This window comes from Chelonoidis abingdonii, chromosome 17 (genome assembly GCF_003597395.2).
Source record: "Chelonoidis abingdonii isolate Lonesome George chromosome 17, CheloAbing_2.0, whole genome shotgun sequence".
In the NCBI taxonomy this organism is placed as follows: Eukaryota; Metazoa; Chordata; order Testudines; family Testudinidae; genus Chelonoidis; species Chelonoidis abingdonii.
The window spans coordinates 40,757,886-40,783,841 of NC_133785.1; the positions used below are offsets into that span (position 1 = coordinate 40,757,886).

At 62.3% G+C, this 25,956-nt stretch overlaps 1 protein-coding gene across 1 annotated transcript in view; it reads right to left on the minus strand.

Annotated features, from left to right (window-relative positions):
- LAMB2 (laminin subunit beta 2) overlaps window positions 1–25,692 on the minus strand; it is a 133,804-nt gene extending 108,112 nt beyond the window's left edge. Inside the window, 14 exon segments of the mRNA XM_075073333.1 lie at window positions 1,611–1,690; window positions 1,766–1,878; window positions 2,937–3,121; window positions 4,214–4,285; window positions 4,287–4,383; window positions 4,386–4,394; window positions 6,645–6,765; window positions 7,092–7,294; window positions 7,724–7,787; window positions 10,848–11,036; window positions 11,458–11,531; window positions 15,911–16,034; window positions 20,788–20,951; window positions 24,290–25,692. Of these exon segments, the coding sequence (XP_074929434.1) occupies window positions 1,611–1,690; window positions 1,766–1,878; window positions 2,937–3,121; window positions 4,214–4,285; window positions 4,287–4,383; window positions 4,386–4,394; window positions 6,645–6,765; window positions 7,092–7,294; window positions 7,724–7,787; window positions 10,848–11,036; window positions 11,458–11,531; window positions 15,911–16,034; window positions 20,788–20,951; window positions 24,290–24,605 (1,811 nt within the window). The 5' untranslated portion in view covers window positions 24,606–25,692.
- Window positions 25,693–25,956: the final 264 nt, after the last annotated feature.

Genomic DNA, 25,956 nt, shown 5'->3' on the forward strand with positions numbered 1-25,956 from the left:
TTGCCCCATGCCCCCTGAATCCTCTGGATGGCCCTGCTGCCCCCTTTCCCCCCAGCCATGGTACTGCCCACTATGCCTGCTCCCCCTAGCTGTGGTACCGCCCCCTTCCCCCCCAGCCGTGGTACTGCCCGCAGTGCCCGCTCCCCCTAGCCGTGTTACTGCCCCCTTTCCCCCTCCCAGCCGTGGGGGTGAAGTTACCGCCCGCATGCCTGCTCACCCCTAGCCGTGTTATCCCCCTCCCCACCCCAAGCCGTGGGTACCGCCCGCAGTGCCGCTCCCCTAGCCGTGTTACTCCCCCTTCCCCCCCCAGCGTAGGTATCAGCCCCAGTCCCGGCCCCCCTAGCACGTGTTACGCCCCCTTCCCCCCCAGCCCGTACAGATGACGAGCGGTACGCCCGCAGTACCCGCTCCCCCTAGCCGTGTTATCTGCTCCCTTCCCCCCCCACCGTATGTACCGCACCGCAGTGCCCGCTCCCCTAGCCGTGTTACTCCCCCTATCCCCCCAGCCGTTGTTACCGCCTGCAGATGCCGGTCCCCCTAGCCGTGTTACTGCCCCTCCCCCAGCCATGAGTACTGCCCGCCAGTGCTCTCCCCCTAGCCGTGTTACTGCCCCCTTCCCCCCCAGCGTAAGTACCGCCCTCAGTGCCCGTCCCCCTAGCCGTTACTCCCCTTCCCCCCAGCCATTGGTACCGCCCGCAGTTGCCCGTCCCCTAGCCGTGTTACTGCCCCCTTCCCCCCCCAAGTGTGGTAACCCACCTGCAGGCCCGCTCCCCCTAGCCGTTTTACTTGCCCCCTTTCCCCCCAAAGCCGTGGTACCCATCAGTGCCCGCCCCCTAGCCGTGTACTGCCCTCTCCCCCCCAGCCGTTACCGCCTGCAAGTGCCGTCACCTAGCCGTTTACTGCCCCTTCCCCACCCTCCCAGCCGTGGTACCGCCTGCATGCCCCACTCCCCCTAGCCGTGTTACGTGTCCCCTTCCCCGGAGCATTACTGCCTCCTTGCCCCCCAGCCTAGTACCGCCTGCGTGCCTGCTCCCCCTAGCCGTGTTACTGCCCCTTCCCCCCCAGCCGGCTGTATCCGCCCGCTATGCTCCGCCTCCCCTAGCCGTATGTTACTTCCCCCTTCCCCCCAGCGTGGTACGCGCAGCATGCCCCTCTCCCCCACTGAACATGCTACTGCTCCCCCCCGCCCCAGCCGTGGTACCCCACGCACTGCCTGCCCCCCAGCCGGTTACTGCCCTTCCCCCCTCCCTACCGTGTACCGCCCGCAAGTGCCTGCTCCCCTACCGTGTTACTCCCCTTCCCCCAGCCGTACGCACTGCAGTTGCCTGCTCGCCTACCGTGTTTACCCGCCCCTATCCCCCCGGACATTCTACGCCTCCTTGCCCCCCAGCCGTGGTACCGCCCAACAGTGCCCCCTCCCCTAACACGTGTTACTGCCCCCCTTCCCCCCCCAGCCATCGTACCGCCGCATGCCCCCTTCCCCCCTGGACATGCTACTGCCCTCTTCCCCCCCAGCCATGGTACCACCTGCTGTGCCCGCTCCCCCCCCAGCCATGGTACCACCCCCTACCCCTCCTAGCCGTGGTACCCACCCTGTGGCACACGCCTACCTGTTGCTGTAGGCGCCCCCAAAGTCGCAGGCACAGGAGCGGCAGCCGGCCATGTCGTTGCTCAGGCCCCAGAACTCGGGCTGTGGAGAGAGCTGGGTCAGACACTGGGTGGGTCCCACTGGGGGCCGGGGAGGGGCAGGGCACAGGGCACTCACCAGGCACTGGTTGCAGTACCGGCCGCTGACAAAGCGCTTGCAGTAGCAGTCTCCACTGATGTGGTCGCAAGGGGGGCTGCCCGCAATGATGCCACGAGGGTCGCACCTGCAGGCTGGGCACAGACACAGCAGCTTACCCAGCGAGGCCCGGGCCTACAGCCCCCACAAATATCCCAACCCCACCCTCGTGTGAGGCCTGGCACACACACAGCTCTGGGGATGCCGAGCCGGATCCTGCCCGATGCCCGAGGGGTTGTTCCACGCAGCACATGGGGCCCTGCCCACCAGCAGCTGTCCTGAGGAGCCACGTCCCCCCGGGGCCTGCAGCACGGCCAGGCTGGGTGGCTGTGATGAAGTGGGCATGTTCTTACCATCTTCTCTGAATGCTCTGTGTGTGCCTCAGTTTCCCCTATGTATTACTCAGGTATCTAGGTGGTGGGACAAGGGGGGTGATGTCTGCAGCGACCCCTAGAGGGCAGGTGTGGATCCTGACAGGCTGCAGAGAACACCTGACACTCATAGCCTGGCAACTGCTGGCCGGGCCCCATCCTCTGCCAGGATTAGCTGGTGGTGTTGGTGCAGCCCAGGTGACCTGATGGCCCGGGAAAGGGGCAACAAGTGTGAGGGAGGCCAGGCAGTTGGAAGGGGTCAGTCCCCTGCATAGAGGCTGGAACTAGGGGGCTAGAACTAAGGGGTTGCAGCACCCCCTGGCGTGAAGGGTTTCCATCATGTCCAGGGTTTGCAGTCTGGTTCCATGGCTCAGTCGTCTCCCCCACCCCCACCCCGCCGTACATTGCTTCAGCGCCCCAGGGGTCCAGGGGGAAGCAGGGCCTGGGTCCCCCCAAGCTGGACTTTGCTGCAGGCGCCTGCTCCCTGTTCGATGCTGGGTTCCCGACGTCTGTGTCACACGCTGGCTGCAGGGGAGGGGGAGGGCCTGTTGGGGGCGTGTGAGGCTCCCTGGGGTCCCGTCCAGGGGGATTCGCTGCAGGGGTCGAACGGGGTGACCATGGGGCTGAATGCTCCAAGGTCGGACCCAGGAAGCATTGAAGCCGAGCAGGCTCCTTGCCTTGGTAAGCGTGGCCCTGAGGGGAGATGCTGCCCCGAGTCCTGCCTGGTTTCACTCCAAGCAGTGCCAAGGCCATGCCTGTGCCGTGCCCCCGCCCGCACTCACGCTGGCAGCCCTGTGGGTCGGTGCGGCTTAGCCCATAGAAGGCCTCCTTGCAGCTGTCGCAGCGCACGCCCTGGACGTGTTCCTTGCAGCGGCATTGCCCGGCGATCATGCCCAGTGCCACGTCTGTGTGGCTGTCACACACTCCACCATCCAGGGAGCCCACCGGGTCACAGTCACAGGCTGCCAGCACAGGGGAAGACAGTGGGAGTCACACGCCAGGAGCCAGCTCTGGCCCAGCCTGGATGCCAGCGACTGACACCGCAGTGAGCCCGAAGCAGGTGGCAGTGTCAGGGCAGCTGGGATCAGCCATACCGTGCAGAGCGGGGCAGGGACGGGGGAGCTACAATCGGTGGAGTGGAGAGCAGCCGAGTGCCTCAGCACAGCCAAACCCCCGGGCATACACCCAGGCCAGGGAGTGGAGCGTGGGGGCTGCCTGCAAAGGGGCTGCGCCTTGGCGTGAGCCCCCTGTGCAGCACTGTAGCCAAAGGGCTCATGCTCTCCCAGACCACATCCTGGGGCCGTGACCAACATGGGTGGTATGTGCCTCAGTTTCCCCAGGTGTTGCCCTGCAGCACTGAGCACATGAGGTGTGGGCCACACAGCTGGCTGGGGAGATGCATGGGGCAGCAAGGGCTAGGGGGACCCAATAGACTATGGAAACCTCAAGGACCCCGTGAGGCTGCGGATGGATAACGAGGGGGCGGTGCCAGGCGAGCGCAGAGAACAGGGGAGTCTCTGGCGCTGAAACACGGGAGAGACGAGGAAGGAGGCCGAGATGGGCTGGCCAGGCTGCCCCTTCGCTGCTCCTCACTGAGCCAGGACTGGAACCCGGCCCCGGCCGTGCGGCACAGGGGGACACTCCGAGCAGGGGCTCGCTCGGTGGCCTGGCTGGGTCGAACTCCCCGGGGCGGCAGAGGCTGCAGCTCGGTCTCGGAGGCAGGGAGCAGCCAGCCTCACGATGTGCAGTGGTGACTCCAGCCCAGGAGCTGTGCAGTGCCCCGGCCTCCCTCCCCGGCGCCCGGGGAGGGTACAGGCGTGTGTCTGGAGGCCTGTCTGGGCTGGGAACAGACCTGGGGACAGCACACGACTAGTGGGAGCCTGGCGAGCCCCTGGAGGCCCTGAGAGAGAGGATGCCCCCCTGCACTGTGGGCACCCGGCCGGCCCAGCTCTAGCTTCAGAGGAAGGAGACCAAAGCCCCAGACCCGTGGGGGCGACCCCCCCCCCTTGTTGTACTGCAGGCTGGCCAGGCCCGGGTTCTGCCGGGCACTCACCCGGGCGCAGCGCTGCTGGCCCGGTATGTCGGCCGCCGGGCCTGTGTATAGAAGGGTTTGCAGAGCTGGCAGCTGCGGCATCGTGTTGTGCTGACAGTCGTCACAGACGCCTCCGCCGCTGGCGTTGCCCGTGGCCACGGTACACGCCATGTCGAATGCACGGCGTGAGTGCTGGTACAGTTACACCCTGCGAGACACCGGTGCCATGCGGTAACCCGCTCCGGCCAGCCGCCCGGCCGCCCGGCCACGCCACAACACCGCCGACCACCCGGGCCCAGCCCCCGGCACGCCACCAACCCCGACCCACGCCGCCCAGCCCCGGCCTACGCCGACCCAACCCCGACCCACATCGCCCAAGCCCGCAGCCACGCCGCCCAGCCCCCGACCACACGCCAGCCCCCGGCCACGCCGCCCAACCCCGGCCACGCCACCCAGCCCCCGGCATGCCCACTCGGCCACGCCACCCAACCCCCGACCACACCCCCAGGCCCCGGCCACGCCACCGGCCCCCCACCACCCAACCCCCGACACACCACCCAGCCCCCGGCCCCCCCCCAAACCCCGACCACACCGCCAGCCCGCCCAGCGCCGCCCAGCCCCGCCGGCCACGCCCCACCCAACCCCGACCACACGCCCAGCCCCCGCCACGCACCCGGCCCCAACCAACCACCCCCGACCACACAACCCAGCCCCGCCCCACCACCAACCCCGACCACACCGCCCAGCCGCGCCATGTCCACCCAGCCCGGCCACGCCACCAACCCGACCACGCCGCCCAGCCCCGGCCCCACCCAACCCGACGCCACACCGCCCAGCCCCGGCCACGGCCACCAACCCCGGACCACGCGCCCGCCCCGGCCCCGGCCGCCCAGCCCCCATGCCACGCCGCCCAACTCCCGACCCACACCGCCTAGCCCCCGGCCACCACCCAACCCCCGACCACACCGCTCCAAGCCCCGCCCATGCCACCCAACCCCCCGACCACACCGCCCAGCCCTCCGGGCCACGCACTCAACCCCCAACCACATCGCCCAGCCCGGCAGCCCACCGCGCCTAGCCCCGACCACACCGCCCAGCCCCGGCACGTCTCTCTTCTGGCCACGGCCGCCCAGCCCCCGGCGCCCACCACCCAACCCCCGACCACGCCGCCAGCCCGCCGGCCACGCACCAACCCCGACCACGCCGCCCAGCCCCCGGCCACGCCACCGCCACACTGCCCACACTGGCCCACGCCGCCATCCACCGACCACGCCACACAGCCCCGGCCACACTGCCCGGCCCCTGGCCCCCCACCCACCCACCCCTGACCACACCACCGGCCCCTGGGCCCACCACCTGGCCACACTGCCCAGCCTGCCATGCTGCCGGCCCCGACCACACCCACCCAACCCCCGACCACACTTGCCCAGCCCCCGGACAAGTCACCAGCACCGGCCCGCCCCGGCCCCGCCATGCCACCAGCCCCCCAGCCCCCAACACCCAACCCCCAGCCACGCGCCCAGCCCACCGACACACGGCCCAGCTCCGGCCCACCAACCCCAACCCGGCCATGCCCCAGCCCCCTGACCACCAGCCGACCCAGCCCCGGCCACGCCACCTGGCCACTCCAGCCCACAGATGGCCACACCACCCGGCGCCGGCCATGCCACCCGGGCCACACCGTCCAACAACATACGGGGTCCCTTCAACACTGGCCTGGGCACACTCCTCCCTGCAGGGACTGCTCCCAGCTCCACCCCATGTCCCTGCCCCAGGGCACTGCCCCCAGCTCACCTTGATGTCCCCTGCCTCTGCAGTGCCCCGCGCTCACCCTATGTCCCTGCCAGGTTGCCCCCAGGCTCACCCTGTTTCCCTGCCTCTGAGGGCAGGCCCCCGCTCCCCTATGTCCCTGCCAGAGTGCCCCGCAGCTCCCTGTGTCCCTGCCTCTGGCAGTGCCCCAAGTCCACCCTGGTCCTGCCCTGGCAGTTGGCCCCCCAGCTCACCCTGTGCCCCTGCCCCTGGGCAGTGCCCCCAGCTCACCCTGTGTCCCTGCCTCTGGGCAGTGCCCCCAGCTCACCCTGTGTCCCTGCCCTGGGCAGTGCCCCCAGCTCACCCTGTGCCCCTGCCTCTGGGCAGTGCCCCCAGCTCACCCTATGTCCCTGCCAGTGCCCCCAGCTCACCCTGTGTCCCTGCCTCTGGGCAGTGCCCCCAGCTCACCCTGTGCCCCTGCCCCTGGGCACACTCACCACCTGGGCACTGCCCCCCAGTGCACTTGCTTCATTAGGTGTGAAAGCATGCAGGGGGCAGAGCCGTGGGAAGGGGTGGGGAGAGCTGTAGGGAAGTAGGGGGGGTAGAGCTGCAGAGAAGGGGGGGCAGAGCAGTGGGGAAGTGGGGGGGGCAGAGCCGTGGGGAAAAGGGGGGCAGAGGCGTGAAGAAGGGGGGCCGCCTGCTCTCTCACCTTGGCAGGCGGGTGGGTCGGTGCCCCCGGCAGGGCGCCAGGGCCGGTCCTGGTAGAAGTCCTGGCACCGCTCGCAGTTCAGGCCTGTGGTGTGGTGCCTGCAAACGCAGCGGCCGTGAATCTGCGGGAGAGGAGGCAATGGGGCCCACGTGAGACGCTGCCACACCCCAAGCTGGCCCCTGCCCCCTCGTGCCAGAGGCCCAGGGCCCTCAGCTGCCTTTAGCAGGCCACACGCCAAGACTGAGTGGGTCTCGTCTGCACTGGGGCACAGGGACCTCTGGGGCCACCCCACACCCCCCAGGAATCATGGGCACAGCAGCCACTCAGGGCTCCCCGCTTCGCTGTGCCTGGCTGCCTTGTGGTAGGTCTTGGGGTGGGGCTCTGCTCCCTTACATCCCCCTCCCCCTGCCACTGCCCTCCCCGTGGGGTGGAGCCATGCCCCCTTACCATGCCCTCCACGTTGGCCTGGGCGCCGGGGACGGGCGCGCACTCGGAGGCGTGGCCGTAGCAGAAGCAGCTCCCGCGCAGCACCAGCTCGTAGAGGGCATAGTAATATTTCTCCTGGATCTCCCGCCGCGAGTCCAGCAGGTTGTCGCCCAGCGTGTGCAGCTTGGTCAGGTTCACCCGCAGGTTGGTGACACGCAGCAGATCTGGGGGCAGGGGGAGCTTAGCACTGGCCCCCCTCCTGGCCCCGCTACCCACCCCAGCCTCCCAACCTCCCAGCCCCTGCACTGCCTTGCCCTGATGCCTCCCATTCTCCTCAGCCCCCGGGTATGGTGCCCAGTTACCACTCCCGCATGTCCCTGTCTCCAACACTCCTGGGCCCCTGCAACCTCCCAGGGCTGCCTGTGCCTCCCCTGCCATGGGCATCTCCCTGCACCACCCGCGGCTCTGAACCCAGTGCCCCACGGCGCCACCCGCAGTTCTGGACATGGGGCCCCACGGCGCCACCCAAGGCTTTGAACCTGGTGCCCCACGGCACTACCCTCGGCTCTGAACCCAGTGCCCCAGAGCTGTAAGCTCTAGGGCAGGGATCCCAGTCCGTCCTCCCGGCTGAGCCCCCCGCCTCATGCCCCTACCCTGGATGGCTGGGCTGTATGGATCCTCCACTGGGATGGACGGGTCCAGGACCTTGAAAATCACCTGGGAGATAGGTGAGGGGCAGCATGAGACCCCATAGACCCCCCAGCCCTGGCCTGCCCCCAGCTCCCCACCATGCCCCAGGGTGACAAGCAAGGGGTAGTGTGACATGATGGGTGTAATATAATCTCTCATTGAAAGGTGACAGGGCCAGAAAGAGATAATTACCTCCCAGATTGACCTGACCCAGGGCCAACTTTAAAGATTTCTTAGGAAGATCTGTAAATGAATGAACCATTATCTTTGATGGAGGGAGGTCCCGGATGACTGGAAAAAGGCTACTGTAGTGCCCATCTTTAAAAAAGGGAAGGAGGAGGATCCAGGGAACTACGGGCCAGTCAGCCTCACCTCAGTCCCTGGAAAAATCATGGAGCAGGTCCTCAAGGAATCAATTCTGAAGCACTTAGAGGAGAGGAAGTGATCGAGGAACAGTCAGCCATGGATTCACCAAGGCAAGTCATGCGCGATCACACTGATTGCCTTCTATGAGGAAGGATTAACTGGCTCCTATGGATGGGGGAAAGCAGATGGGACGTGTTATTCCTTACTTTTAGCCAAAGCTTTGATACGGTCTCCCACAGTTTTTCTTGCCAGCAAGCTTAAAGAAGTATGGGCTGGATGATTTGGACTATTTAAGTGGATAGGAAAGCTGGCGAGATCGTCAGGCTTCAATGGGCAGTTGTCAACGGCTCCATGGTCTAGTGGCAGCTGGTTTTCAAGTGGGTGTCCCAAGGGCAGTCCTGGGGCTGGTTGTTCAACATCGTCATAATGATCTGGAGGATGGCGTGACTGCACCCTCAGCAAGTTTGCAGACGACGGCCTAAAGCTGAGGGGAGAGGTAGATACGCTGGAGAGGTCGATAGGGTCCAGAGTGTCCTAGACAATCTGGAGGACTGGGCCAAAGAAGGTGTATGAGGTTCGACAAGGACAGAGTGCGAGATCTGCACTTAGGATGAAGAATCCCATGTGCACCGCTACAGGGCTAGACCGAATGGCTAGGGCAGCAGTTTCTGCAGAAAAGGATTCCTAGGGTTACAGTGGACGAGAGCTGGATAGTCAGTCAACAGTGTGCCTTGCTCCAAGAGGCTAATGCATTTTGGCTGTATAATAGGTGGCATTGCGACCAGCCGATCGAGGATGTGATCGGCCGCCCTACTTCGGCATCGGTTGAGCTTCATCTTGATACTGGGTCCAGTTATGGGTCCCATGCTACAAGAAGATGTGGAAAAATTGGAAAGAGTGCGCAGAGGGAACAAAAATGATTAGGGGGCTGAGCCATACTTACAGAGGTGGAGGCTTGAGGGAATGGAAAAGGTGATGGCTGAGGAGAACTGTCGTTTGTTGAGTCTGCAGAGAGAAGAATGAGCGGGGGATTTGATAGCTGCTTTTCAACTACCCTGAGTAGGGGGTTCCAAAGGATGGATTTCAAGACTGTTTCGTTGGTACTGATGAGCAGAACAAGGACGTATGTCTCAGTTGCAGTGAGGGAGGTTTAGGTTGCGTATTAAGGAAAAATTTTTCACTGAGTGAGGGTGGCTGGAATTGGGGGTTTGTTCCCCCTTTAGGGAAGGATGGGGCAGGGAGTTTTTGGAGGTTTTTTTAAGGTTCCAGTTGGCCCAAAGCGGGCTGCGGTGGTGGGGATTGATTTAGTTGGGTGTCCTGGCTCTGAGCGAGGGGGTTGACTAGATAGCCTCCTGAGTCCCTCACCCTGATAGTCTATGATTCTGATGATATCGAGTTTTGAAATGCCGTCTGGCATTGTGTAGACGGGTGAAGGTGAGGTGTTTTGCTCAGGTCTTGTTGTAAGCACAAGTTCTTGCTATTTTACTATGGCTTTTGATTCAAAGAGCCAAAGGATATTATGTGTTTAGAAAGACATTTGAGGGAATAAATATTATTGTCTAATGTGTCTCTTTGGAGACGTTGTTGGTAACCTGTGTCCTGAACGGTTGTATGGATAAATTACCCTGTGCTAAATGCCAGGATGTTTGGAAGAGAGAAAATTAAGCCTCATTGTTTGCTTCAGGCCAAGAGGCTGCGGGAAATATATAAACACTGGGGACATGATCCGTTTTCCATCTCAGATCTGCTTGGGTTTCAAGAGGGGGAAACCTCTGAGTCTAGGATTGAGATCCCAGTCATGCTGGAGTACCTGATATGCATTGGACTATAACCTCGTACATTGATCTCAAGTCGTGTTGTAATACTGCTCTTTCACCAGCCTCTCTCTCTTTTCTTTTTTAATAAATTTTTAGCTGAGCTTAATAAGAATTGGCTATAGCAGTGTATTGTGGGTAGATCTAAGTTATAATTGATTGGCGTATGCTGGATCTTTGGGTTGAGGAACCTTTTCTTTTATATGATGAGATAAGATTTTCTCAGTAACTATCATATAGCTGATGTGTTGTCTGGATAAGGAGCTGAGGTGGGCCACTTTATGGGGACCAGCTTGCTGTTCTGCAGTCATCAGGGATAGGGTAGGCGTCAGAGTCTGTTCATGTGCTTGGTTTGGTAGAATTAGGTTTGGTAGAGTCCACCGAGGTTGTGGGGTTTGTTGCATGTTTTGGTTTTGCAGTTCACCCTGACGTGACCTCAGCTGGCATTCCACTGGCGTATTGTTACAGGCAGCGTGACGACCCCAGAGTCGCCCGCACTTGCGTTGGACCTCGCCCCCAGTCCCCGACACAACCGGCTAGCTGAGTCAGCAACAGGAAGGAGCGGCATGGACCCCAGGCATCCTGCCGCCCAGCCTGTGCCGTCGCCATCCCCACATTATCGTTCCAGGTGACAGGAGGGTGATGTGAGACCCCAGAGCCCCTGCCCCGGCCTGCCCCCGGCATCCCCCCCATCCCGTTCCTCAGGGTGACAGGTGAGGGGCGGCGTGAGACCCCAGAGCCCCTGGCCTGGCCTGCCTCCAGCATCCCCCCCATCCCGTTCCCCAGGGCGACAGGTGAGAGGCGGCGTGAGACCCCAGAGCCCCTGCCCCGGCCTGCCCCCAGCATCCCCCCCATCCCGTTCCCCAGGGCGACAGGTGAGGGGCGGCGTGAGACCCCAGCTCCTCACCTCACCATGGCTGGAGGGTTCGATCTCGGAGTAGCGCTGCTCGCACAGCACCTGGTCCACGCGGCCTGATGCCTGCACAGCCACGGCCGGGAACAGCCGGGAGCAATTGTAGGCGAAGTAGCGATAAACCTTCCAGGTGCGACCGAAATCCGCCGAGCGCTCGATCAGCATCGCCGCCGGACGGAAAGTCTGAGGGAGAGACACGGGTGGGGCTGGGCGCACTGCAGCAGGGCCCCGGGCGGGGTGTCAGGGGAGATGAGCTGAGTGCCCCCCAGAATGGCCTGGGGAGGGGTGTTGGGGGAGGAGATCTGGGTGCCTCCCAGAACGGCCCCAGGCAGTGTGTTAGGGGAGGGGAGCTGGGCACCGGGTGGGATGTTTGGGGAGGGGAGCTGGGTGCCCCCCAGCATGGCCCCGGGTGGGATGTCAGGGGAGGGAAGCTGGGTGATCCCCAGCATGGCTGCCCAACCCTGCAGAGCCAGGTCTCGGACCAGTGGGATGGCTGCTCTTCAGCAGGGTTGGCCCTGCTGTCCCCACCCCCAGCCCAGGGGACTAGGCCCCCGGAGCCCACCCTGAGCTCCCCTTCCACCTACCCAGCCCAGGGCCCAGTTACCTTAAATTTCATGATGAGGTGAGTGAAGTGGAACTCGGCCTCCAGGTCCAGGCGGATGCTGACATGCTCCACGCCTGAAGAGATGGGGCTGGGTCACCCCGATGCACCAGCCCCCGGGGAGACAGAACAGGATGGGGCGGGGTCACCCCGATGCACCAGCCCCCGGGGAGACAGGACGGGATGGGGCAGGGTCACCCCGATGCATCAGCCCCCAGGGAGACAGGACGGGATGGGGCGGGGTCACCCCGATGCACCAGCCCCCGGGGAGACAGAACGGGATGGGGCGGGGTCACTCTGATGCACCAGCCCCCGGGGAGACAGAACGGGATGGGGCGGGGTCACTCCGAAGCACCAGCCCCCGGGGAGACAGGACGGGATGGGGCAGGGTCACCCCGATGCACCAGCCCCCAGGGAGACAGAACGGGATGGGGCGGGGTCACTCCGATGCACCAGCCCCCGGGGAGACAGAACGGGATGGGGCGGGTGTGACGTTATGAGTGTAATGTAATATCTCATTGAAAGGTGACAGGGCCAGAAAGAGTTAATTAACTCACCTCACCCACTGACCTGACCCTGGGTGAACATTAAGAACTGGTTAGCAAGATATATAAATGAACAGAGCTTTGAAATGCAAGTCTGCATTGTTAGAGGTAGAAGGGGAGGTGTTTGCTCAGGTCTTGGGATGCCAGCAAACAAGTCTTGTCTATTGCTATAGTTTTAATTCAAAGATCAAAAAAGGAATATTAGCATTTAAGAAGATACTTGAGTGAAAAAGTGTTATTGTCTCTGTGTCTCTGAAGGTTGTGGTAACCTGTATCTGAACTGTTTAATGGATAAAATACCCTGTGCTAATTGCCAGGATGTTTGGGACAAGGAGTTAAGCCTATTGTTTTCTCAGGACAAAAGCCTGCTGGAAATGTATAAGAAGCCTGGGACACGATCCTGCTTCATCTCAGATCTGCTTTGGGTTTCAAGAGGGGGAAACCTTAAGCCACAAGGATTGAGATCCCCAGTCATTGACTGGAGACACCCTGAATATGGACATTGGACTATAACCTACGGACTACTTTTAAAAGGAGTTTTGGCAATTACAAGCTCACTTCTACTATGTCTCTGAACCTCAAGAACTGAATTCAAGTCTGTATGTGTATTGATCTTTTAACCAACACTCTCTCTCTTTTCTGTTCTAATAAATCTTAGCTTAGTTAATAAGAATTGGCTGTAGGGTTTTAGGACCCAGCCAGATCTAAGTTATAATTGAACCTGGGTATGTGGCTGATCCTTTGGGATTGGAAGAACCTTTTCTTTTATATGATGAAGTAAGATTTTCAGGAATCATCATCATATCTGACAGGTGTGTCTGGAGGGAGGCCTGAGGCTGGGCACTTTAAGGGAACTGCGTGGTTTAAACTTCTAAGTAACCAGTGCGGTACTATAGAAGCTCTTTTGTGCTGGTTGATAAATCTAAGTAGTGGAATAACCACCAGCGTTTGGGGTTCATCTGCCCTGTTTTGTTTGCAGTTCATCCTGATTGAGTGACCTCAGCTGGCTCCCACGGGCAGCACTGTCACAGCGGGGTCATCCCGATGCACCAGCCCCCGGGGAGACAGAACGGGATGGGGTGGGATGTCATAAACAGATGGTTAAGGGTTAATGTCTTGTGTACCTGTAAAGCGTTAACTAGCTCAGTGAACCTGGCTGACACCTGACCAGAGGAGCAATCAGGAGACAAAATACTTTCAAATCTCAGTGGAGGGAAGCCTTTGTTTGTTTGTTTTTGGGGGGCGGGGTTTGGTTTGTTCTCTCTGGGGGCTAGGAGAGGCCAGACATGCATCCAGGTTCCTCCAATCTTTCTGAAAAAGTCTCTTCTGCTAAATTTAATAAGTACTAATTAGAAAGATGGTTTAGTCTTTTGATTATTTTCTTTACTGCAAATGTGTATTTTGCTGGAAGGATTGTATTTCTGTTTGCTGCAACTTGTCTTGTGCTGGGGGGAGGATTCTCTCTATTCTCTATAAGCTGAAAGACCCTGTAACATTTTTTTATCTTGATATTACAGAGATAATTTTTTACTTTTTCTTTCTTTTATTAAAAGCTTTTCTTTTTAAGAACCTGATTGATTTTTCCCTTGTCTAAGAATCAAGGGGAAGGGGTCCGCACTCACCAGGGAATTGGTGGGAGAAAGGAGAGAAGCGGGGAGGAAAAGCCTGATTTCTCTCTGTATTAGGAATCTGTCTCTCTCGCAGAGAGTGGTGAGGGGGAAAAGAGGAGGCGGGAAGGCGAATTTCCTCTTTGTTTTAGATTCACGGAGCTTGAATCTGTATAGTCTCTCCAGGATAACCCACGGAGAGGACGCCTGGGAGAGGCAATGGTGGGGGAAAGGGTTTACTTTCCTTGTGTTAAGATCCAAGGGGGTTTGGGTCTTGGGGTCCCCAGGGAAGAGTTTGGGGAGTCAGAAAGTGACCCAAAACACTATATTTTTGGGTGGTGGCAGTCTATCATTTCTAAGCTAGTAATTAGGCTTAGAGGGGTTCATGCAGGTACCACATCTTTGGGATGCTATGGTTCAGAGTGGGGATACTACCTTGACATGGTGGCAGCGTGTGGGATGAATCAATAAGCCAGTGAGGTTTTTATTTCTCTCCCTGCTTGCTATCTGCAGGCAGACTGAGAAGTTTGGGTTTAAAAAGCAAAACTCTGCAGGGTTTTTTTCTCTCTCTCCCTTCTGAGTACTCTGCAGGCAGAGGCGTTAGGTTTAACGAGGGTCTTTTGTTAAACAAAGGGACTTGAGCTGCGAGTCAGCAAATACCAGCAAAAGACATTTGCAAATCAATGGTTTTTTTTCTCCCTAACTCTACCGGCAAAGGCTAGTTAGGAATCCTGTGTTAAAAAAGTCTGTTGCCAAGCAACACTGAGCTGCAGCATTTCAGGCACTGAGCACCAGAGGGGGCAACCAGCATAAGAAAGGTCACCCCCATTCACCAGTCCCCAGGGAGACAGGATGGGATGGGGCGGGGTCACCTTGATGCACCAGCCCCCGGGGAGACAGGAAGGGATGGAGCAGGGTCACCTTGATGCACCAGCCCCCGGGGAGACAGGACGGGATGGGGCAGGGTCACCCTGATGCACCAGCCACCGGGGAGACAGGACGGGATGGGGTGGGGTCACCCCCATTCGCCAGCCCCCGGGGAGACAGGACGGGATGGGGTCACCCCCATTCACCAGCCCCCAGGGAAACAGGATGGGATGGGATGGGGTCACCCCAATGCACCAGCCCCCGGGGAGACAGGACAGGATGGGGTCACCCCGATGCACCAGCCCCCGGGGAGATAGAACGGGATGGGGTCACCCGCATTCACCAGCCCTGGGGAGACAGGACGGGATGGGGCGGGGTCACCCCCATTCACCAGCCCCCAGGGAGACAGGATGGGATGGGGCGAGGTCACCCTGATGCACCAACCCCCAGGGAGACAAGACGGGATGGAGCGAGGTCACCCCGATGCACCAGCCCCCGGGGAGACAGGACGGGATGGGGCGGGGTCACCCCCATTCGCCAGCCCCCGGGGAGACAGGACGGGATGGGGTCACCCCCATTCACTAGCCCCCAGGGAAACAGGATGGGATGGGGTGGGGTCACCCCAATGCACCAGCCCCCGGGGAGACAGGATGGGATGGGGTCACCCTGATGCACCAGCCCCTGGGGAGATAGAACGGGATGGGGTCACCCCCATTCACCAGCCCCCAGGGAGACAGGACGGGATGGGGCGGGGTCACCCCGATGCACCAGCCCCTGGGGAGACAGGACGGGATGGGGTGGGGTTACCCCCATTCACCAGCCCCCAGGAAGACAGGACGGGATGGGGTCACCCCGATGCACCAGCCCCCAGGGAGACAGGACAGGATGGGGTCATCCCCATGCACCAGCCTCCCAGGAGACAGGACGGGGTGGGACGGGTCACCCCGATGCACCAGCTCCCGGGGAGATGGGACGGGATGGAACGGGGTCACATCCATGCACCAGCCCCCAGGGAGACAGGACAAGATGGGGCGGGGTCACCCCCATGCACCAGCCTCCAGGGAGACAGGATGGGGTGGGCCGGGGTCACCCCCATGCACCAGCTCCCCCCAGGGAGACAGGACAAGACCCCTCCCCATGCTCCACCACATGCCTGCACCAGCCCCTTTGCCGCCCCCACATCCCAAGCTGTGGTCACTCCCAGCAGAGGCAAACGTGGTGGCTGCGGGGGCCTCTCACCCAGACTGGAGGCCCCGGCATTGGGGGGTCCCAAGGAGCCGTCTCCCGGCCCAGACTCTCCTGAGGGTCCCCCATGACTCCTGCAGCCCGGGGCAGCACAAGCCAAGCATGGGCTATGACCCCTTCCCCTCCCCGCTAGTCTGGGCTCCATCCACCAGCAAGGGAGCCTTTCTCCATGGCCCTGAGGGCCCCCCTCACCATTCTCTGACTGCCACCAGGTGGGGTGCCCGTCCCGGCCGCTGAGGTACAGCACATTCTGGATGCGGTGGCTGTTGTGCAGAGACGGGGACCGGGAATCGCAGGAGAAGCATTTCTCCGAGTCCTGCAGCACAGAGAGGGTCCCAGTGCTGTCCCTGCCTCACGGTACAGCCCCCGCAGCAGGGGCAGACTGGGCACTGGGGCTGCCTCTGCTCAGCGCCTGCCTTTGGACAGACAGACAGACTCGCCCCCGGACGCGCGATCCAGACCCGCGCACGGATGGACTCGCACACCCACAGATCCAGGCAGACAGACGGACGGACACAACCACCTGTTCAGCCGGACAGACGGACACATACACCCCCCCACAGATCCAGGGGACAGATGGACAGACACACACACACAAACAGCTGGACAGATGGACACGCACACATACACACAGCTGGACTCTCACACACACCCACAGATCCAGGGGACAGATGGACAGACACACACACACACAAACAGCTGGACAGACGGACACCCCCACCCCCACAGCTCCAGGGGACAGATGGACAGACACACACACAGCTGGACAGATGGACATGCACACCCCCACAGATCCAGGGGACAGATGGACAGACACACACACACACAGATGGACAGACAGACATGCACACCCCCACAGCTCCAGGGGACAGATGGACACACACACACACAGCCGGACTGATGGACTCTCACACACACCCACAGATCCGGGGGACAGATGGACACACACAGAACTGGACAGACGGACTCACTGTCACGCAGTGTGGGGGAGTTGCTCCCCGCGATTCCCCAGGACTCTCAGCCAGCCAGTAACACAGGAGGGTTATTAGCCGACAGGAGCACAGTCCCAAACGGGGCTTGTAGGTACAACCAGGACCTCTCAGCCGGGTCTCTCTGGGCTTCAGGGAGCTTAGACCCCAGTCTCGGGGTTCCCTGCGTCTTCCCAGCCAGCCCCAAACTGACTCTAAAAATTGCTGCAGCCACTCTCTCCCCGCTCCCCTCTGCTCCTCCTCTCCTTTGTTCAGTCTCCGGGGCAGAAGGTGTCACTTCTCCCTACCCCGCTCCTGGCTCAGGTTACAGCTCAGGGAGCTTCCTTCCCATCCCCACTGTAACTCCCTGGCCACATTCCCAGGTCAAACCCGCCCGCTCCCTGCTCCGTCACACTCACATGCACACACACAGATCCTGGGAACAGACAGACTCACACACAGATCCAGAGGACAGATGGATGGACACAACCACCAGTTCAGGCCGTGATGGAGTAGGGGCTGTCTGTGTGGGGAATGGGAGAGCAGGGGAGGACTTTAGGGGATGGATGATACCGGAGCCTGTAACCTGAGCTAGGTAAGGGGGGGAAGGTCAACACCTTTGCCCGGGAAGGAGGACAAAGGAAGGGGTCGGCAGGAGGAGAGGAGTTTTCAGTTTGGGTTTGGGGCTATGTGGGCAGAATTCAGGGTATCCTAGCTAGGATCCAAGCACCCTGAAAGCCCAGAAGGACTCGATGGAATGGAAGGGTCCTGGTGGTGCCTGCAAGCTCTGCTGTAACCTGTGTTCCTGTTGTCCAATAAACCTTCTGGTTTACTGGCTGGCCAAGAGTCACTGTGGGTTCCAGGAAGAGGGGTGCAGGGCCGGACTCCCCCACACTCCGTGACACAGGCGCACTGACGGACACACACACTGATACCAGACACATCCGTGTTCTTGGGGAACCAGGGTGCAGTATTCAGCCTGACTCATGAAAGACACCCCGCCGCCCCCACAGCCTCTGCTTAAACCAAAACCTATCAGAGGAAAAAAACTGGCAGAGAGCAGTGAAGGGCATTGGGAGACACACCTAGACCCCTCCTGACAAGAGAGACAAGATTAAGATATCCCCCATTAGCATACAGAATGGAGAGCAGAGACGACTCCCCTAGCCTCATCTGCATGAAAGATGGGACAGGAAGACATCTCAGTTTGCATACAGAATGGGGAACCAAGAACCACACTGAATTCTGGGACTAGAAAAAGCAGGGAAGCACTGCATCATGGGAATCTCTGCTCCAGATGCTAATGAACCTATGTCTGCACACACCCAGGTCAGCAATTGTCAGACTAATTCTAGTAATGAATCTTTAACTGATATCCAAATAGTGAAGCCGCCTAGTTGCATTGTGAGCTCCCTGGAAGAAAACACCACCCATAGCCAAGAGTGATCAGCTCCTTTGGTCTAGGCTAAAGAAAACCCTTGAGTTTTCAGCTTTACCTATAAACAAATCTATTGTTCTCCCTTGATCAATTGTATTTTCTCTACAAAAATCCCTACTCACCCTCCAGTTAGGGTTCTGATGCTCAGATCCAAACTCTGCGTCAGCTCCACTAGGACTCCATACTCTCCTGACTGATCGTGCTGGGGACTCTGCCTGCCTCCTGCCCTCAGCTACCAGCATCATCTGGGAACCCCAACCAGTCCAAGCTTCAGGGAGTGGTGAGATCCCCTTCTATCTCTCTCTCTCTTCTCATTTTTCCTTTCTACCTTAGGTACTGACCTTTAATAAAGTATGTTATGTTGGTTTAGCCTCCTTGGGTAGTTATCACCAGTATTCAATAAATAACTTGTATGGTTAAGCTGGTTGCTTCTCTCTCTCTCTGGCTGAACCTTCCTCTTTTGTGTTTTTAGCTCCCCTCATTCACTCTGCAGCAACGCTTTTTTTACCTAAGCAGTGCCCAAAATCCTGTGGGGTTTGCTCATCAAGTAGGTTACTGCCAGTACAATTGTGTTGTGAAGGTGGGGATAGGGACATGCTGAATCTGGGACACAATAAGGGCAACAGCTTGAAAGTGCTGCTTGACCCAGTCTGTGGAGCCCAGGGGCATATGAGGGTCAGCTTGGAAGTGCTGCTTCATCCACCCCAGTGAGTCCAGGGACATATAAGGGGTCAGCTTGACAGTGCTGATTGACCCGGTCCGCTCAGACTTGCTCTGTTAATGAATGTGGGGGTGGGGGTGTGTTCATCCGGTTCTAGGGACCCTAGGTCCTGCAGGATAGCTCCATTGGGAGGGGACTGGTAGAAGGGCGAAGTAGAGCTCCATATGAACACGCACGTGACACAAGCAGCACATTGATAGAAGTACAGAATCCCCTTCCCCAGAAAGGTAACCTGAATAAATGAGCATATCCCAAAGTAATGGGCAAATCTGGTAACAACACACACATCCAGACAAACTCGTACACACCCACAGATCCAGGGGGCCAGATGGACAGACAGACAGACACACACACACACACATGCACACAGATGGACTCATGCACACACACAGAGATGGACAGATGGACTCATGTGCACATGCAGAGCCAGACAGACGGACTCACAAGCATACACAGAGCCAGACAGATGGACTCACGTACACATGCAGAGCCGGGCAGACGGACTCACGCACACATGCAGACCCAGAGGACAGATGGACTCACGCACACATGCAGACCCAGACAGACTCACGCGCACACGCAGACCTGACACACACAGATCCAGAGGATAGACGGTCTCACACACACACGCAGACCCAGAGGACAGACGGACTCATGCGCACATGCAGACCTGGAGGACAGACAGACACACGCACACACGCGGACCTGGAGGACAGACGGACTCACGCACACACACAGATCCAGAGAATAGACGGTCTCACGTGCACTCGCAGACCCAGAGGACAGATGGACTCATGTACACATGCAGAGCTGGACAGATGGACTCACGCACACACAGAGCCGGACAGACGGACTCACGCACACATGCAGACCCAGAGGACAGACAGTCTCACACACACACACAGAGCCGGACAGACGGACTCACGCACACGCACACGCGCAGAGCCAGACAGACAGACTCACACGCACACACAGACCTGGAGGACAGACGGACTCATGCACACACACAGATCCAGAGGATAGACAGTCTCACGCGCTGTGATGGAGTAGGGGTTGTCTGCATGGGGGATGGGAGAGCAGGGGACGTCTTTAGGTGAGGGACAGGATTTAAGCCTGTAACCTGAGCCAGGTAAGGGGGGAGGGAGTCAGCACCTTTGCCCGGGAAGTGGGATAAAAGGAAGGGGCCGGCTGGAGGGAAGGGAGTTCAGTTTCGGTTTTGGGCTGGGCACTTGGAATTCAGGGGACTAAGCTTCCAGGACCCCAGAGGGGCTTGATTGAGGGGTCCTGGCTGAGCCTACGAGCTCTACTGAAACCTGTGTTCCTGTTGTCCAATAAACCTTCTGTTTTACTGGCTGGCTGAGAGTCGCTGTGAGTCCCAGGAAGAGGGGTGCAAGGCCGGACTCCCCCACACTCTGTGACACGCGCACACACAGACCCAGAGGACAGATGGACTCACGCACACACGCAGAGCCAGACAGACAGACTCACGCGCACACGCAAACCTGGAGGCCAGACGGACACACGCACATGCACAGAGCCGGACAGATGGACTCACACACGCACGCTGACCCTGGTCCACTCGCAGGCTCTGCCAGCCCGGCTCGGCTGAGTGTTTGGGGTTGGGCATAGGGGACCGAGCCCCCGTCTCCCTTGGCCAGGCTCCCCGTAGGTCCGAGGCCCGGCTGGCGAGTGCCAGTGAGAGTGCAGGGCTCAGGGGCCAAGATCCTCTGGTTGCCCTGGATGGGAGGGGCCTGGCTCAAGCCAGTGGGGGCTGAGGGCAGAGGGCCCTGCCCCCCAGGTGCCCACGCAGAGTGACGGGGAGGGGGCAGCTGTCCACGCTGCAGGCAGAGAACAGTGTTGGGCCAGGAGCCAGGCCGCACAGCACCCGGAGGGTGGGGCACTGCCCTGGGCACCCCTTGGCGCGAGGCCGGCGGGCAAGTACCTGCAGGTGGCTGACGATGCAGTACTCCTGGGGCCCCCACAGCCCACACGTGGACGTAGCACTCAGGTTCTGGGCCCGCCCGATGAGCAGGTTCCCGGTGGCCGGGTGGCAGCTGCCCGCGGAGCAGCCTGGCTTGTCCTGGCTCGCCGCACCGGGCACCTGGACTGGAGAGAGGCACAGGGCGGGGGCAGTCTGACAGAGGCTGAGGCCCAGCCCCCACATACGCCTCTGCCCCTGCACGGGGCCCCTGGGCTCACCCCTTCGTCCCCCTGTGCACCCCTCCCCCTGCGCACACCTCCCTCCGTGCAACTCCCCGCACCCCTCCCCCCCACACTTCCCCTGTGCACCCCCCCACCTCCTCCCACCATCACCCTTCCCCCTCCACACTACCTTGTCAAACTCAGCACCGCCTCCCGTCCCTGTCACCCCTGCACAACCATCCTCCCCCGTGTAAACCCTGCACCCCTCTCCCCCAACTTACCCTGTGCACCCCACGTACCGCCTCATCCCCACACTCCCCCCGCCTCTGGCACAGCCCCTCGCCCCGCACACATCCTTCCTGGGCAACTCCCCCCGCACGCAACACTTGGTCACAGCCACTACCTAGCAGGAAACGCCATACCCTGAAGCTCCCGCACTAGCAGCCTGTGATGGGGGGAGCAAAGCCTTTGCCTGCCTGCAGACTCTGCCCCCCTCATCTCCCAGGCCCAAGTCCCGTCCCACTGCCCCCACCTGACTCCGCCCAGCCCCTGAGGCGTGCTCCAGGGCCATCTCCAGACCCTCGGAGCAAGGTGCCCACCGCATAACCTGGGAGTTCTCCAGCACCGGGCACAGCAGGGGGGGTGAGGGGCAGGTTCAGCCCCGCCCTCGGCGTAGCCCACGCCTGTCTCGCACCCGGCCGCAGGCAGCGCCAGGCACCGGAGGACGGGCTCGGGACTGCCGCTGGCCTTGCCGCCCCATCACCGGGAGCTGCGAGCACGCTCAGCCCGCGCTGCCCTAATCAAGCGCGGGCTCAGCAGACCAACTGTCTGGGGATTTAACGGCTCAGCTCAGGGGCTGGGAAGGAGCGGTGCGCGGCGGAGCCGAGCTCTGTTCCTGCAGGAGCTGCCAAGGGGTCCGACGTCCGGGAGCGCGTCCCCTCGGTCCTCAGGGCCCCGGTCCCCCGGCCTCACTGCATCCGGCCCCCGCCTAGGGCCCCCGCCTCCAATTTCCGGCCCCCACTGCCCCCAGTGTCTGCAGGGCCCCGCCCATACCGCCCCCAGTGGCCCCCAGTCCCCGGGCCCCCGGCGTCCCCCGACCTCACGCCACGGGCCCCCGGCCTCGAGGCCCCCCGCGCCATCCGCCCCCACTGGCCTCCGCGTCCTCAGGGCCCCTGCCCATCCGGCCACCCACTGGCCCCGCCGTCCTCAGGCTCCCCGTCCCCCGGCCTCACTTGCACCGCCCCCATCCTCCAGGCCCACCGCCTCCATCCGGCCCCCCACTGGCTCCTCCGTCCCAGGGCCCCTGCGTCCCCTCGCCTCACTGCACTGGCCCCGCCCTCAGGCCCCCCCCTATCCGCCCACGGCCGCCCGTACTCAGGGCCCCTGCGTCCCCGGCCTCAAGTCACCGGCCCCGCCCAGCCCCCGCGCCCCAGCCCTCACTGACCCAGCCACCGTCCTCAGGCCCCGCCTCCATCCGGCCCCACTGGGCCCCCCATCCTGCAAGCCCCCCATCCCCCGGCCCTCTACGCAGCCGGCCCCATCCTCCTAGCCCCCGCTCTCATCCGCCCCCCTGGCCCCCCCGTCCTCAGGGCCCCCGTGTCCCCCGCTCACTGCACCGCCCCCATCCTCAGCCCCTGCCGTCCATCCTGGCCCCCCGTCCCCTCTAGGCTACCCCAGGTCCATCCGCCCCACGGCCCTGCCCCAGGGCCCCCGCGTCACCCCGGCCTCAACTGGCTCCGGGCCCCCCTCAGGCTCCCCGCGTCCATACGCGCTCACCTACGCCCGCCTCACTGCATAACCGGCCCCGTCCTCAGGCCCCCTACCTCCATCCGCCCCCAGCTGGCCCCCATCCTCGGGCCCCCCGCGTCCCACGGCCTCACTGCAAACTGGCCCCTGTCCTCACGGCCCCCTATCCATGGCGCCCGCACCAGCCCCCCATTGCCTCAAGGCCCCGCTCCATCCGGCCCCGACTGGGCCCCGCCTCCATCCGGCCCACCACCTGGACCTACTCCTCAGGACCACCCTGCCTCCATCGGCCGCCCACCGGCCCCCCATGTCAACTCCCCGTGTCCATGCCGCCCCGAACCAGGCCCCATCCCAGGGCCCCACCTACCACTCCAGCCCCCAATGGCCCGCGCCCTCAGGCTCCCGGCCTCCAATCTGGCTCCCCACCGGACCCCACCTCAGGGACCTCATCTCCCATCTGCCACCACCTGGCCCCCGATCCTCAGCCGCCCACGCCATATAATTGCCGGCCCCCAACTGGCCCTCGCCCTCGGGCTTCCCCACAATCCTCAGGGCCCCCGCATCCCCCGGCCTCACTGCACCGGGCCCCCATCCTCAGGCCCCCGCCTCCATCCGGCCCCCACTGGGCCCCCCGTCCTCAGGGCCCCCGTGTCCCCCGGCCTCACTGCACCGGGCCCCCATCCTCAGGCCCCTGCCTCCATCTGGGCCCCCCGTCCTCAGGGCTCCCCGCGTCCATCCGGCCCCCACTGGGCCCCTGCCCTCAGGGCCCCCGCGTCCCCCGGCCTCACTGCTCCGGGCCCCCGTCCTCAGGGCTCCCCGCGTCCATCCGGCTCCCGCGTCCCCCGGCCTCACTGCACCGGGCCCCCGTCCTCAGGGCCCCCTACCTCCATCCGGCCCCCACTGGGCCCCCCATCCTCAGGGCCCCCGCGTCCCACGGCCTCACTGCACTGGGCCCCCTGTCCTCACGGCCCCCCGTATCCATCTGGCCCCCACCAGGCCCCCCATCCTCAAGGGCCCCTGCCTCCATCCGGCCCCCACTGGGCCCCTGCCTCCATCCGGCCACCACCGGGACCCCGTCCTCAGGGACCCCCGCCTCCATCTGGCCCCCACCGGGCCCCCCATCGTCAAGGCTCCCCGTGTCCATCCGGCCCCAACCAGGCCCCCCATCCTCAGGGCCCCCCACCTCCATCCAGCCCCCAATGGGCCCTCGCCCTCAGGGCTCCCTGCCTCCATCTGGCCCCCACCGGGACCCCACCCTCAGGGACCCTCATCTCCATCTGGCCCCCACCGGGCCCCCGATCCTCAGGGCCGCCCACGTCCATCCGGCCCCCACTGGGCCCCCGCCCTCAGGGCTCCCCACGTCCATCCAGGCCCCACTGAGCCCCCTGTCCTCAGGCCCCCCGCCTCCATCCAGCCCCCACTGGGACCCCATCCTCAGGGCCCCCCACGTCCATCCGGTCCCCACTGGGCCCCTGCGCTCAGGACACCCCAGGGTCTGCGGATGGCGCTGCCCGCCTGCCTGAGAGGGGAGGGGCTGCATGTGAGCGGGGACTTACTCAGCAGCAGAAGAGCGAGCAGCAGCTCCATGGGCACCGGAGTCCAGCCTGGGGAGAGCGAGGGGAGAGGGTTACGCCGGGCTGGGCTGGGCTGGGCTGGGCGAGGGGAGTGTGGGTGGAGGTCAGATCTGTGGGGAGCCGTGGGCCCAGGGTGCACAGGGCAGAGGGGAAAGAGACTGGGGGTGATGGGAAGGGGGGTGGGACAGGGCTCCCTCTTCCCTACGCAGTGGCCCGGGCCTCCTTCCTGCCAGCCCGGCAGGTGGGAGGTTCCAGGGCTCCCTGGTACTGCTAGTGCCCGACGCTGGGGCTTGGCCATGGTCAGCAGAGCCAGGGCTCCCGGGGGACTGGCTGCCTCGGAGGTCAGGCGCTGCTCAGCCACCCCCAGGACAGCAGCTGTGGTCCCCCCACAGACTCTCACCTTGCCAGGCCTCTCCCTGCTGTCCCCCGGGGAGCTGGGGGATCGGCGGCAGGTGGGAGCTGCCCGTGGCTGGGGGGTCCCACATCTCACAACAGGCGCATGTGCCCCGGGCCAGTGTTAGCCCTAGTGAGGGCAAAGTGCTCCGGTGGGCAGTGCCACCCCACCAGTGGCATGTAGGGAGCTGCCACGCTAACCTGGGGCTGGGCATGCGAAGCAGCCAGCACATCTCATAGTAAGAGTTGGAGCAGGAGACAGGGCTCCCGGACACCTGGGTTCTCTTCCTGGCACTGCCCCGAGTGGCTGTGGGGTGCTGAGCAAGCCCATTCCCCTCAGCCTGCTGCCTCGCTGGCCCGGGCACCCTCCTGCCAGCTCACCTCTGCTGGGCACCGGGCTCGGGGCTGGAGGAGAAATCCAGGCAGCTTGAGCAGTAATGTCGCTGCCAGGGCCAGGAACCTTAGGGCAGCAGGCGTCGCGTGCAGCCCCCTCCTGCTCGCCCCAGAACTGCTCCGGTACTCACGTCTGAGTGGTGCAGCCCGCGGCCCTGGCAGTCACTTCCCACTACGCGCTGCGGGACGGGGGAGCTGGCTGCAGGCGGGGCGGAGGCGGCCCCCGAGAGCGCCCCTCCTGCTCCTATGAGTCCCCGAGCCCTGGGCAGGCAGCGTGAGAACTCGGCGCACAAAAACAAGCTGGAAAACAAGGGAAGCGATGGGTAAAACTCACCCGGCTCCTCTCCCAGGCGTAGGGAGGCCGGGACAGAGTGATTCTTATTCAAATCGGTGCTGGGCTGTGAAAGGGGCTAACGGTCTCCAGGCTACGGGAATGTCACAGCCGATTCTTTCTGCTCGGCAGTGCACACAGGCCAGCTGGGGCGGGGACGACCAGCCTCTGGGCCCTGGGCTGCCCCTGGCCAGGCTGACCTGCGCCAGGCTCCCAGCTCACGAGGGGCTACAGTTACCGTCAAGCGGGTCGCCCTGTGGGGCGTGAGCTGAGAGCTGCTCTGGTCTCACCCCTCCTGGGGCACATGGCACGCTTGGGCAGGCGGGCGCAGACGCCTGGCTTCCCCAGCCAAGCTGGGCTAAGCGGCTGTTGTGACGTTAGGAGTGTAATGTAATATCTCATTGAAAGGTGACAGGGCCAGAAAGAGTTAATTAACTCACCTCACCCACTGACCTGACCCTGGGTGAACATTAAGAACTGGTTAGCAAGATATATAAATGAACAGAGCTTTGAAATGCAAGTCTGCATTGTT